This window comes from Talpa europaea (genome assembly GCF_964194135.1).
Source record: "Talpa europaea genome assembly, chromosome: 5".
Taxonomy (NCBI): domain Eukaryota; kingdom Metazoa; phylum Chordata; class Mammalia; order Eulipotyphla; family Talpidae; genus Talpa; species Talpa europaea.
Genome location: NC_140071.1, coordinates 99930131 through 99944421, shown reverse-complemented (window position 1 = coordinate 99944421; position 14291 = coordinate 99930131). Strand labels below are relative to the sequence as shown.

Here is a 14291-nt window from a genome sequence, read left to right as displayed (position 1 = left end):
AACTTAAATAAGGGACCAGGAAAATGAATAACTATAAGAAAGTGAAAATCAAAATCAACAAAAACTATGAACCAGAGACACTTTTTGGGGGGTGGGGGGCGGGAGGGGAGGGATTGGGGTCAGAATGGGGGGATTGCAATTGTATGGGGAATATAAAAATAAAATTTATTAATTAAAAAAAAAAAAAAAAAACAGCCAGGCTCTACATAGATGTTATCCTTAAGAAAACTGTCAAGAATTTCCACACCTCTCACAAGGAAAGTGACATTACAACCCTTCTCACTGGAAGTCAAACATAGTCCTGAAATTTCTTTCAGTTGTGCCAGAGTCCAAGAAAAGAATAAGAATTACAGGGGAAAACATAAAATAAGGGTGAAAGTTACTGTTTAAAGCTCAGCATTTTAAAAAGTCAAGAGAAACTAAGAATGGAAACTAGAATTCTGGGTATACAGACATGAATTCTAATGTATCTAAAACTGGTATTACACTATAAACCAATGTTGTGTCAATAAAATATTAAAATCTATCAATCATAAGACTTTCTTCATTTTCATTTTTGAAAAAAGAAATCATAGTAATTTTGACTCCTCTAAAGCAGAAATGAACCAGGGAAGCACCTAAGCACAAAGAAACCATTACTAAACATGAACTGCAAATCCACACATTACTTTTTCCTCACTTATCATCGCCTTCACCTTCTATCCAGTGAACGAATAATGCCTTCACACAGCCTTACAGATACTCACCTTGGTGATCTTAGAGAAACATGCGGTTGTGATCACATTGACAGTTTTGGCATCATTCCTGGGGAGAGACAATGAGTATTTTATTTTATTTTTTTTTTTATAGAGGCATGTTTTATTTATTTGTTTGTTTGTTTTTTGTTTATACATGCACTGGGTACAGTCAAAAGTGCGGGAGGGTGAGAGAATTCACCAGAGCCAGAGTGGGGAGCAGAGCAGGCAGAAGGACCGAAGTACACTGCTGAGGGGAGCAGCGGGCGGCAGGAGAGGTCTGCGCGCCATGTGGGACCCTCCTCCGGTGGCCGGGGAGCAGCCGGGGATCGAACCGGCACCTTAGAGGCTGCAGGCAGCTTTGCAACCCAGCGCTCAACCGCTGCACCACCGGGGAGGCCCGAGACAATGAGTATTTTAAAGTAATTTTTTTTCTAGTATATTTCATAGCATAGATAATGGCCAAAATAATATTTGACAAGTTAGAGTTCACAGTTGTAATATTTTTAAGTCACGGGTTCCTACATAGTCAATCACAGATAAACATTTAATTAAAGTTTAGCCCAGTGTAACATTAGAAAATTATATGGTCATTAAGATGGGCTTTTGGAAGAATTTTTAATGGCATAAGAACATACTCAAGATAAAGTGAAGCATATAACATAAAAAAACACAAAAAACCATAATGTAGTAAAACTGCCATCCTATTTAAAAATTTACGTTAAAGAAAGGCAACAGGGAATAAAACTTTTCTAGCTTCTCCATGAATATTACATCTACAGTTAAAAAAAAAAGGTACTAAGAAAAACAAAAGACATGAATTAGGATACTGTACCAACAAACCAAAATTTTATGATTCTGAGTCAGATCTGGATTTCAATTTCAATTCTGTCCCTCACTAGCTACAAAACTTAAACTCTATGAACTTCAGTTTCACTACCTATAAAATGGTAATAATCCCAGAAAAGCTGCATTACATGTTCTGAAGTTTGAACAGGTAATGTAAAGTAGGTACTCAAGAATGGTAGTCAATATTGTCACTAGTCATTTGGACTGCCTCTGTATTTTTACTTCTAAGTTAATCTATGACAGAGGAATATTAAAGAGTTGATGAAAAAATATTTGGGTATGTGCTCTATAGTAATTACAAGTGAATAAAAAATTCTATTCTCAAGAGACAAACACACTTACACACACATACACAAATGTATTACCAGATGTTTCTTCTGTAGAGTTCAATCATCACATCCAAAGATATCTTGGCTGCAGTGGCATTGCTATCTCTCAACATGGTATACATGAAATTCTGCAATACCTGAAGAAAAGGAAAAAGAAAACTTAGTATACTGATGGCACAAAGCTGCAAGCATGGAGAACAAAAGGGTACTTACTATATTCACTTTGTTGTTCTTGTGTTTTGCATTTATATTCTTGATATCAGTCACAATATGTGTGTATAAAGTCTGAGGAAAAGAAAAACATACATTTTAAGTAACATTTCTAAACTTGCTTAAATTAGAAAAAAGTACAAATGTACAGGAGGAGTTAATTTTACCTCTTTTTCATTCTGTCACAAAAGAAACCCAAAGCAAACAAAAAGCGACTACAGACATAATTGAAGTTGCCCTCAAAAGATTAGTAGTTACCATAGCGCTAACAATTCCACTCTTAGTTATACACCCAAAAGAAATGAAAACATTTCCACACCAATGTTCACACAAATATTCAAAGCAATATTATTCATAATTGTCAAAAGGTGGAATCAACCCAAATGTCCATCAACTAATGAATGGACAAACAAAATGTGATACAACCAGTGCAATATTATTTGGCAACAAAAATAATTAAGTACTAATACATTCTGTAATATAGATGATAAATCTTGAAAACATTAAGCTTAGTAAAATAAGTCACAAATAATCATGTATTATATTACTCCATTTATATGAACTGATCACAGTAGACCAGAATTAGACTGGGCTGGTGATTCCCTAGGCTGGCACTGGGATGGAGGTGGAAGGGGTGGAGGGAAGGGATGGGAGATGACAGTTATTGGAAATGGGGTTTCTTCTGAGGGTAAAAAAATGCATTATAATTGATAGTGGTGATAATTGCAGTCTCTGTGCTAAAAAAACACTGAACTACACATTTTAAATAGAGATACTTGAATAAATTGATTTCATTTCAGAATTGCTTGTGTACTTTTCTTAGTTTCATGAATACGTATAGAGAGCTGTTATCGTGAAATTTAGGACAACCAGTGTGTAATACATGTGGGACTCTCTCAAACTTTAACTGTTGCTTTTGTTTGTTGTGTAACGTGTTCAAACGCTTTTTAATGGTTTTGATGGTCATCAGCACTATTGTACTGAGCAATAATGAGATTTAGTACTTATTTAAAAAGAATTGCTATACGGCCTCCCCTGGTGGTGCAGCGGTTGAGCGCTGGGCTATGAAGCTGCCCGCAGCCTCTGTAGGGCTGGTTCAATCCCCAGCTGCCATCGAGGGTCCCACATGGCGCGCAGACCTCTCCTGCCATGCCTGCTGCTCCCCTCAGCAGTGTATTTCGTTGGTCTGCCTGTTCTGTTCCCTGCTCTGGCTCTGGTGAATTCTCTCACCCTCCCGTGCTCCTGACCGTACCCAGTGCTTGTATAAATAAATTAATAAATCTTTTTAAAAAAAAAAAAAGAGTTGCTCTATTCATGAACATTTAAATAATTACAATCAATGATATTAGAAGCACAGAAATATGCGCCCATGGACCACTTTTACTCTACAAGTTAGAGCAAGAAGTACAAACCTGCTTGTACATCTTATAAATTGCTGAAATCAAATGGCAGTAATCTTTTAATACTTTGGGGGAAAACTTTTAAGTCAGTAAAATGTAAACTTAAGTTTTACATTCTTAAATTTCCTTTGTAAACTTTCAGTTTTAGTATTGCTTATGTAAGTGAGCACAAAGGTCTATGAGAATGCTAACTTTTTGTTATAAGTAGGGCCTTTTGGAGGTGAGGGCAAGGCCAATTACAGCTATGCGTGTCCAGTCTATTTTGAGTAAGGCTGTTAGTAAATGGAATAGAGCTTCGGGTCTGGAGTCTGAGTCCCTGGCCTTCTGTTCCAGCCTCACCATTCAGAGGCCGTGACACCCTGAGCTCACTACTCTATCTCCCTGTGCCTCGAACTTTTTATCTGTAAAGTAATCATCATCATCATTATCATTATCCCTATTCCATAGGGTTTTGGGGAGTAAATAACAGAATTTAAAAAAACTCTGAAAATAATGCCAAGCAAATAGCATGCAAGAAATGGTGTTAGCTAACACCACCATATTGTATGCATACAAAGGTCAATTTCTTCCTCTTATAATTATCTTTAATTACATCTAATGATGTAAAGCATCAAGAACTCAAGAGACTCCAAACCCCACAAGTTCTATGTCACTACAAGGATGAATGAGATGGAGGGGAAAAACATTTTGCTCTTTACCTTTCGCAGAAGCTTATCATGGCAACGCAGAAGTTCAAAGAAGAGTTCTAACAAACTTGATGGGTTGATGAGATTCTTGTTTCTCAGCAAGATCAAAGCTTTGCAAAATGTCTTAGAAAAAAGAGAAAATATACTATAAGAAAATGAATTAAAGATGAGAAACTGGAGTATATACACTCCATAAAATTATGTTCTACTAACTGAGCATTATTCTAGATACCAAAACAGAACAGTCTTGGACCTTACACTAGGAGTGGAGCAGAAGAAGGGCTAGACAGACAATGAACACATAAACAGGTGTAATTCAGATAATGAAAAGTATAATGAAGGAAGCAAAACAAGGTATCATAGCTGAAAAATAGTGAGTGATGCTTACTTTACACAGGAATATCAAAAAAGTATCAATATACAACAAAATTCCAGTGATCAATGAATCCACAAAGATGATAAAATCAAAAACACAGTAAGAAAGCAAGCACACATGGATTTATGGCCATGATAATATGCTTGAGTCTTATTCTATGTATAAGTGAGAAACCACAAAAAGATTTTTTAAATGGGGTAAAATTCTGATTTACAATTCAAAAAGATATTTAGCTGAGACACTGTTCTCATTTAACCACATATTATATGCACACATGAATACAGCACAATTTTCTAATCCAAATATTGATCCTACCATTCGAAGATCTGGATCCAAGACAGTGTGATTGTAGGAGAGAAGATCTTTCAGCTCTTGAGGAAAGTTACTTAAATGTTCTGGGTAGCAGTGACCAATCTGTAACAAAGCAAAGGTTCTTCTGAAGTTTCTCTTTCTCTCCTACATTTCATATGCACTTACTTAGGATGTTCTGGAAAGGAGAGTAAAAGACTATGTTTCACAGAAGATAGTTCTAAACCTTCTCTTTTTTTCCCCATATGCTTATGTAGACTTGCCCCTTTTTCTGATCTCTTTTATAGTTCCTCTAGTTTTAGTAAAATATGTGTGAGGTGTTTTAGATAAATTAGAAAACAAATAACTTGAAAGTTCTGCTCTGGATGGTTCCATGAAGAGCTCTAGTGAATTCTTCTAACATAGGGAAAGAATAAAAGTTCCAAAAAGGGATTTTTATTTAAAAAAAAAATCTTTTAAAAATTAAGCTTCCACTTCCAAATGAAAGAAGGTTGAATACTACTAGAAAAAGAGTTTGCAAATTGTGACAACTGTCTTTTTTCTATTCAAAAATTATCTTCTTACCTGTGCCAGAAACATCACCAGTTCTGCCAGTTCTTTGCTGGGTTTATTTGGTTGTAATTTGAAAATCTCCACATTGGATTTATAGTGATTGTACTGCTGTAGAAACTGTAAAAAAAAAAAAAAAAAATTAAGTTGGTTACCTTCTATTATATGACTTTCTCAATTAAAAAAATCAAAAAATTACTTAGCAGTCTTTGATAGTGACAGAGAGAAAAAGATGTGGTGAAAGTATATAGACATTGCCATTGCCTTATGTGCATTCAAAATGAGTTTTGAAAAATTTAAGTACATCAGAGGCAATCTAAAGAAACTTTTATTATTAAAAATTTAGGTGATGAGGGGCCTCCCTGGTGGTGCAGGGGTTAAAGATACAGTGTTTTCAAGCTGTCGGCAGCCACTGCAGCATGAGTTCCATCCTGGATAGTCAGGCAGTCTTGACTGCTGCTGCCCTCAGCAGTGTATTTCAGTGGATTTGCCCGTTCTGCTCCCCATTCTCTCTGGTGAATCCTCTCACCCCCTGCACCTCTGGTTTATACTCCACTTCTTGTATGCATAAATAAATAAATCTTTAAAAAAAAAAAAGACATTAAAAAAAATTTAGGTGGTGAGCCTCCCTGATGGCACAGGGGTTAAAGTCTCAGCACTATCAAGCTATCACCAGCCACTGAGGCCTGAGTTCAATCCCTACCAGGGAGCTAACCCACTTGGTACAACAGACTTCTCCTGTGTGACCCGCTGTTCCCCTCAACAGTGTATCTCAGTAGATCGAACTGTTCTGCTCCCCACTCTGTCTCTGATGAATCCTCTTACTCTCCCATCCCCATACCTCTGGCCTAGACCCCAGTTCTTGTATGCATAAATAAAATAAATCTATAGAAACCCAAAAATTTAAGTGGTGTAGCATAAAGAGAAGTAAGAATCAAAAAACTCAGATTTTTTTCCTGTTCTGTCATTTATTATCCAAATAACCCCCTACAATGTTGTCTATGTGTGTAGAGCACTCACATCAGCAAAAAAATACTGGGTAAAAATGTAAATATATCTCAAGTACATGAAGCCTTCCAATCAAAATTCCCCTCTTCTTTTAAAAACTGATTAAAACTTTATCCCAGAGTTATAGACTGTGTTAACAGTCAAAAGTAATATTCAGCTTGCTATTTGCCAAGCTCATTATGTATAACTTCATTTAATTATGTTTCATTCAATTAACAAACAACAATCTAATGTTGGAACTCAACAGGTATCAGTTCTATGCCCTCCATCTACTCTTCAATCCTAAACCATGGCTTTAAATTGTGTGTGTGTGAGTGAGAGACAGAGACAGAGACACTGGCACTATGACAAAGAGGATTCCTTTATATTACCAACCTAACTGCTCAAATAAACCCCAAATTCATAAATCCAACTGCCTGACATCTCTATTAGATGCCTATCAGACACCTTAACTTAGCATGGTCAAAAAACAAAAACAAAAACCAAACTTAACTCTTGATTTCCTCAACAAAACTTCTAGGTCTCCAGTTTTCTCCAAGAGTAGGAGGCAAGAAAGAAACTTGTAGCTGCTACATGCTTCAGCTAAGACCCTACCTCTCTCGAGTCTGTCTGACTCATCCTCTTATAACCACTTGCTGACTATACTCATTCTCCACATTCCTCAAACACTCCAGTTCTTTGTTCATTGTGTTATTACCCACGAACATAATTCCCCTCATAGCTTGTAGTGATTTCACATTCCATCCCCTAGCCTCTCCCCTCCTTAATCTCACCTCTAGTCATCTTGAACTCTTATTCCACCTTAGCCCTCACTCCATGATCATATTCCAAATCTTGTCATTAGCAACAACTATAACTCTTTCATAATGTCCTCTAGAGGTGTTTCTTTTCCAGTTTCCATCTACTCTTTTCCTTCTCTTTCTGCAGTATCCCAATCCCAACAGCCTCACTAGAATCCAGTCCAGTGAGCCTACTGCCTGTCCTCCGTACCCACTACCCAGCTTCTCAGCCAGCTTCAATTCCATGAGCAATCACTATAATCTCCTTCATGCATACACTTCAACTCACCACGCTGTCCCCTTCTCTCATTGTGCTCATATGACAAATGCCCATGCGATGCTTTCCTTTTCCATGACTACACTCTCAGAGCTAAGCACAGTTGGAGAATTAGCTAACTAATCTCCTTTTAAATTCATTACCACAAGCCCCCAAAAGGATCGTAGTACATTCTGGCAATCTTACCATACTTTCCTCCTCTCTAGACAACTACTTTGTGCTCTGTCTTCTGTTCTCAAACTCTCTCTCCCTATTCTCACTTTCAACTGATGATTTTGTCTTCAGTTTTACTAAGATACTACACACAACCTGAGGATAACTGTCATACTTTAGCACCCCTATTTAACCATGTAGCTTCCTCTGGGTCCATACACATTACCTTCCCTCCTGCTGTGATAGTAAACTATCAGGTCATCATTTGACATCAGGTAAACCCCCACCCTCTATTCAACCTAGGTTTTTGTTTCAGCAGTCTCCTCTTATTTTTGTCTCAACAATTTCTGCACCCATCAGTAAACACATATGATGTCATTTCTGCCATCTTAAAAGAAACCTCTTACTCACACTTTAACTCCTGTTTACACTCCATTTCTTTCTTCTTTTCAGATAAAATCTTCAATGAGTTGCCCATAATTATTGCCCATCACTTTCCATTCTCAAAAAAATTGTTTAAATTGATATAAATCATACCATAAATTTACTCTTTCCATATATCACAAAGTTGTGTGACCATTATCACAATCTAATTTCATAATATTTTCCTCACCTCAAATAGAAACCGCTATCCCTTAATAGCCATTTTCTATTTCCCCTCAACCTCAAAGACCTGGTAACTACTAATCTTTCTCTCTCTATGCATGTGCCTATTCTGGAAAGTTCATGTAAATGGACTCATACCCTAAATGTTTTTCAACCTATTCTGTAGGCTTTTTGGCCTCCATTCCTTTACCTAAACTGTTCACACTAAGGTAGTCAATGATATCCAAGTTGCTAAATTTAAGTCAATTTCCACTGTTTATGATATTTGACTCATTAGTGTGAGATGCTTGATCTTTCCCACCCTGGGGAGCACCCTCTATACTTGGCTCCTAGGACATTAACAGATTTTCCTCCTACCTCACTGGCTGTTTTCTCAGTCCCTTTTGCTAATTATTTAGCAACTCAATAGCCTCTGGATGTTGGTGTTTCCTAGGACTTTCTGTACCTACCAGATCTAGAATCTAATCACTTCTCCCAACTGTTACCATTTTGGTCCAAGCCACCACCTCCTGCTGTGGATAACTGCAACAGTCTCCTACCTGAGGTCTCTGCTTCTACAATCTACAATGGCTATTAATTCATAGGGGTTCCTTTTTGTGGTGATGAAAATATTAGGAAATTAGGTTGTGATAATGGTTATACAACTTTGCCCTCCTACCAAAAGAAAATAACCAGAGTAACCCTGTTTTCATATAAGGCAGTTCATGTTTTCCGGCTCAAAACCTTCCAAAGGCTTCCATCTCAAGAGTAAAATCCAACGCTCTTACTAACATCTAGGTTTTATAAAATATAAAACCTCACCTCCTATTACTCCTGCTTCCCTCATTCCCATTTTATGCCATACTTCCTTCATAGTCCTCAGAACTAGTAGGCATATTTCTGCCTTGGGTTCCTTTTATCTACTGTTCTTTCTGCCTAGGTCACTCTGACAGCTTTCCTCAACTCCCTTCAGATTTTATGCAAAAATATTTCAAGAAGGCCTTGACTAACCCATTTAAAATAGCAATAACTCACTCATTCCTAACATATTTTTTTTTCTCCAAGCATTTACCATCATTTGGTATGTTCTGCATTACTTGCTATTTCATGTCTCTACCTACTAGCATGTAATTTAATGAAGAAAGGATTTTAATCTGTACAGTTCATTACTATATTCCCAGGGACTAGCACATAAGAGATATTCAACACTTGTCAGATGAATGAACCTCTGAAAGTGGTTCATCTACCTATCATCTACCTATACACAGAAATAAAAATAAATTGAGACACCCTTCATTCCTTCTGTTTTCTTTACTCCCCACATCCTACCAGGAAGCCCTACTAACTATTCCATGTAGAGCAAGCCCCAAACTGTCAACTACTGCTGAAATTCCAGTGGCATCACCATTCTTTGCCTGGACTATTCCAACTGCTATTGTATTAGTTACTCTGCCTCCAGCAATGCCTCCAGCAATTGTAGTTACTCTACAATCCATTCTATATACAGCCTACAAAGCAAACTTTAAAAAGGTGCCACTCTAAAATAGATCATGTCACTCCTCTGCTTAAAACTCTTCAATGACCCTAATGAATTAAGAATAAAATATAAATTCCTTATCATGGCCCTAAAGGCCCTTCATGATCTGACCCCTGTGTGTATTTTCCACATCATCTTCCTCTACCCTCTTTTGTGCTCATTACACTTTAGTCACACTTGCTGCCTATTTCTTCTCCAAGAGCTACTGCACTTCTTATTCCCTTTGTCTAGAATGCTCTGGACCTGTCTGGTTCAGTATCATCATAGCAGAGAAGCTTTTCATGGACTCTAAAACAACAGCCTCCAATTCTAACATATTCCCACTCAGTTTTACTTATAGTCCTTACTACTCTATGCCTACCATTACTAGAACATACACCCAACATAAAAAAGGCGCTCATATTGTCTTACCTACCGTTATATCCCCAGAGCCTAGAGCCTAGAAGATAGACAGTAGATAAAATATATGTGGATTTGGATATATATTTGTTCAGTGAATGAAAAAGCAATCCACTGAATTAGGTTTATCTCCTCACGCTATGTACAGGCTCAGTGATAACCCTCCTTAGTTACATAACTGGTCAACAGCAGAACCCAAATTTAGAGTTTGTTCTTAAACCAATGCTCTTAAATATAGCACTCTTCAGATTCTCAACTACTACTCTGTCAATGGTTGTACAGTGCTTTACACACCTCAAAACCTCACTTAGATGACTTCCTGCATCTGTTCCTTACTCTTTATCTCCATTGCCTTGATCTTTGGAAAGTCTACTAGTGACCTAAACCACTGACACCGCTACTTGTCAAAAATCATTCAGATAAATATATTTAAGTGAAAATCTGGGGGGGGGGGGGGAGGAAAATGAGAAGGCCAATTGTGTTCTTCTTGACCAAATCACAATGTAGTGAGGAAGATGCACAAAAAAGTAATTGCAGCAAAAGCTCCTAGACAGAGATACCTGCTTGGTGCCTCTTTGAAGTAAGCACTTGCCAGGTTAATAAATTAAAACCACCACAACTTTCCCTTCATCACTTTTTGGTTTAAATACCCTTAACGTTCAGTTTGTTCAAGTCAATATACAAAATTCCTCCTATTCTGGGTCTAATCTTGAAGAAAAATTCTAACATCCAAATCTTACTAGCTTTCGGTGATAATGAATCCTGGCTTAACTGGATATAATAAATTCCCGTGTCTGGTCCTTATATTTGAAAATTACTCTTCCTTCCCGACAGTCCAGAAGACAAAGTGGGCTCTCGGAAACAAACGTCAGCCGAAAGCATACGCTTCATTAAGCACTACCTGCTAACTCAAGTGAGGGGTTTCAAAACACAGAAGAGTGAGAAACCTGCTAGAAAGCTTAGAAGATAAATCCTAAAACAAAATGAGATTTTTAAGGGTGTCTCCCTGACGGCGGAGCAGAGAAAATCAAGAGGGGGTGTTTGCAAGAGGTGTGGAACGAACCCTGAGGCTTGTCCCTTGTCCAACGCCCTCTTTTCTCCTGAAGGACCCCTGAAGTTAACATCAGAACACGCTGTGAGCCAGAATCCCAGCTCCACCCTATGCCTCCCCCACGCCGATGGCTCAACTACTGGAACCCAGGCCCCTAACGATGTGGCGCTGCATTCCCACCTCCTCGATGTAGGCAGGCGGGTCCCGTTTGATCAAATTTTGTAACTGCGGCAGGTTGCTAGGGAGCTTGTTGTTGTTTCTGTTGGACATGCTGGCTGCCGATCGCTCCGCGCACTGCTGTTTTTAAGAAAGTCCACACCACTGGCAAGCTCCCACCTCGCCAGCAGCGGCTGGGAATCGTGCTTCCGAGTACGACCGGAAACAGCACATGGGAAGCACGGTAGGCAGCGCCATCTTGACTCTTAAAGGGACCGTGTACACTACGGGAGCCTCAGAGTGCCAAACTTACTTCCAAAGGCAAAAAAAAAAAAAAAAAAGCTTGGTAAAGATTATGAGATTTTTATTTTCCTTCGCTCTCTTTAGGCCCGCCGCTACTACTGCAACAGTGTGGTCCCCATGGAAAGGGGAGTTTTCAGTTCCCCGTTCGTCCCAAGGGAGGGTGGAGCTGAGCAGGGAGGAGGAGAAGCTGGAGAGGAGACTGGGGAAGGAAGGAAGATGGGAAGCAACAAGGAGATCTGGGGGAGGCACGTGGAGCAGAGAGACATGGGAAGAAGCTGCATTTGCTTCTTGGGCTTGGACTGGTTGAAACAGATGTGGGTGAGAGACCCGTGGGGAGGTTAACAGAGGCAGTTTTTTTCTTGATTTTGATTTTGCTCCTTCTGTCCCAGACGTTCTGGGCCCCTTCTGTCCTTTTTCTGTGGGTCCCCACCAGGAGGTGCCTTGGACTTGTGGCAGGCTTTCGGACCTCAGTGAGCCTGCTTTGGGCCAACCCTGTTTGGCTGGGCATTTACCCAGGAGGGGATGGGTAACTTTGAATGCTTGATTTGGAATCTTTATTCTTCACCTTTTCTGTATTGCACACTAATTGTATTCAAATTCCTTTCTGAAAGGTCACAGGAGGCTGGAATGCAAAAGCCCACCAGAAAGCCCACCTGGGGGCAGGAATGCAGAAGTCTGTCTAGAAAATTCAGACAATGAACCCCTCCCCGCCCTACAGTCTTTTCCTGCTGTGCAAACCCCTTCTCCCACCTGACCTCTCCTCACCCTATAAAAGCCTGCCTCTCCCTAGAAACGTGTGCGGCTTCACCGACTCCCACCTTTGGTCCGTGAATCCCACCGGGGCGCAATAAATTTCCCCAGCCTTGGAGAAATTTAGCCTGGCTCTTTTCTTTACCTGGCCGAACCTTTCACTTTCCATTAAAGGTCTTAACCCCTGTATTATGTTTTGTCTTGATGTGGCGGGTGGCAGAACCTATTTAGAGCAGGCAAGTTTAGGGTTCCTGGGCTGCTACTCTTCCTGCCCTGTAACACTACTACCAAATGTTTCTGAAATGCGAAGACTTCTTTCACACATATTAGTTAATTGCATCCTCTCAACACACCTATGAAACAGACTGACGAGGATTAATCATTTATATTTAATTCCACAATCTGAAATTAGGTGCTTAAAAAAAAATCCGTGAGGAGTAGATCACACTGTTCAATTTTAGAGAGGGGAGAAAAAGCAATGAGGAGCACAAGTTTTTCTGTATAATCTTAAATACCTGATTTTGTGTGTTTCAACTCAAGGTAATCCAGACAAAGAATAAAGGTGTGGACTGAATAAAATGTGATCATGTTGATCAGTTAAAAAGATGCAAATTAATTTGTGTTCGAAAGCACCCATTATTATAACCTTTGTAAGTACTCTTTAGCCATTTTTAGTTCAGATCCTGATAATTCAAAGAGAATATTTTTCTATAATCTCATGGTGTGCAAAAATAAATATGTATTAAAGAAATGAGATAGGGTGTTGTTAATATAAAAATACATTTGATCACTCACCCTGTGACAAACACTGTTCCAAGCACTTCACTTGTATTGACTCCTTTAATCCTCAGACCAGCTCCCTAAAATAGATTCTATAATGTCTGCTCTTTACAGATCCTCATGAGGAAAGAAGCTCAGAGAAGTTGATTGCCCAAATTCATAGCTAGTGAGAAGATGGGATTTCAATCCAGGCAGCTTTGATTGTAACTACATGAGAAAGGAAAAAGTAATTTGGTAGCTGGTAGCTAGGCTTATTCATAGTTGTACAGTGTTGTTCTCCTTAACATAAATAATTTCACAGAACACCATCTTCAGCCCAGGTCATCTGTGACTGCCAGGAAATGAGCCCAAAACAAGAGAAGTCTGTAATCATACCTGAGCACAAATAAAATCAGGTATGTTGTGCCCAGTTTTTCACTTGCATTTGGAGAATGACCTTTTATTAATCACTAAAGCAGGAACTTGTTAAGTTATTAAGCAGTTAATGTATGCAATAAATATATTTTTAAAAGATTTATTTATTTATGCATACAGGAACTGGGGTACAGACCAGAGATGTGGGGGGGGTGAGAGGATTGACCAGAGACAGAGTGGGGAACAGAACAGGCAGATTCACTGAAATACACTGCTGAGGGGAGCAGCGGGTGAGCCAGGAGAGGTCTGTTGTGCCATGTGGGTAGCTCCCTGGCCAGGGATGGAACTCGTGCTGCAGTGGCTGCGGAGAGCTTCATAGGTTACGTCTTTACCCCTTGTACCACCAGGGAGGCCCCTATGCAATAAATTTTTATAACTCATTCATAAATTTAAAAGTAAAAAAATTTTTGGTGAGATTGTGCTATTGAGGAAAAAATTCTCAAAACATATATTGAAATTATTGAATATAATTCATCAAAACCGTAAGCTTATGTGCTATGAATATTTAAGTCATCAAAATAAATTGTGACAAACATTCACGTCATGTCACAAGCTTTTATGCGCAATGCATGTTGTCAGATACTAGAGTAAGTACTAGGAATACAAAATAAATAAGGTATGGGCATTTGCCCTCAGGAAACTCAGAGTCTCATGAGG

At 38.8% G+C, this 14291-nt stretch overlaps 1 protein-coding gene across 3 annotated transcripts in view; it reads right to left on the bottom strand.

Moving 5' to 3' along the window:
• The window catches only part of SDAD1 (SDA1 domain containing 1), a gene marked incomplete at its 3' end in the record, with an annotated part of 32303 nt that extends 20687 nt beyond the window's left edge, over positions 1 to 11616 (bottom strand). The window contains exons 1-7 of one of the 3 annotated variants that reach the window (XM_084233287.1): positions 11412 to 11616; positions 5458 to 5562; positions 4900 to 5040; positions 4221 to 4331; positions 2126 to 2197; positions 1949 to 2049; positions 747 to 804 (exon numbers count right to left, since the gene is read on the bottom strand). In XM_084233287.1, coding sequence (XP_084089413.1) covers positions 747 to 804; positions 1949 to 2049; positions 2126 to 2197; positions 4221 to 4331; positions 4900 to 5040; positions 5458 to 5562; positions 11412 to 11501 — 678 coding nt within the window. In that variant the 5' untranslated portion in view covers positions 11502 to 11616. The remainder of the gene's footprint in view (positions 1 to 746; positions 805 to 1948; positions 2050 to 2125; positions 2198 to 4220; positions 4332 to 4899; positions 5041 to 5457; positions 5563 to 11411) is intronic. The other 2 variants (XM_084233288.1, XM_084233289.1) reach the window with 2 other exon arrangements.
• Between the last annotated feature and the right edge of the window lie 2675 nt (positions 11617 to 14291).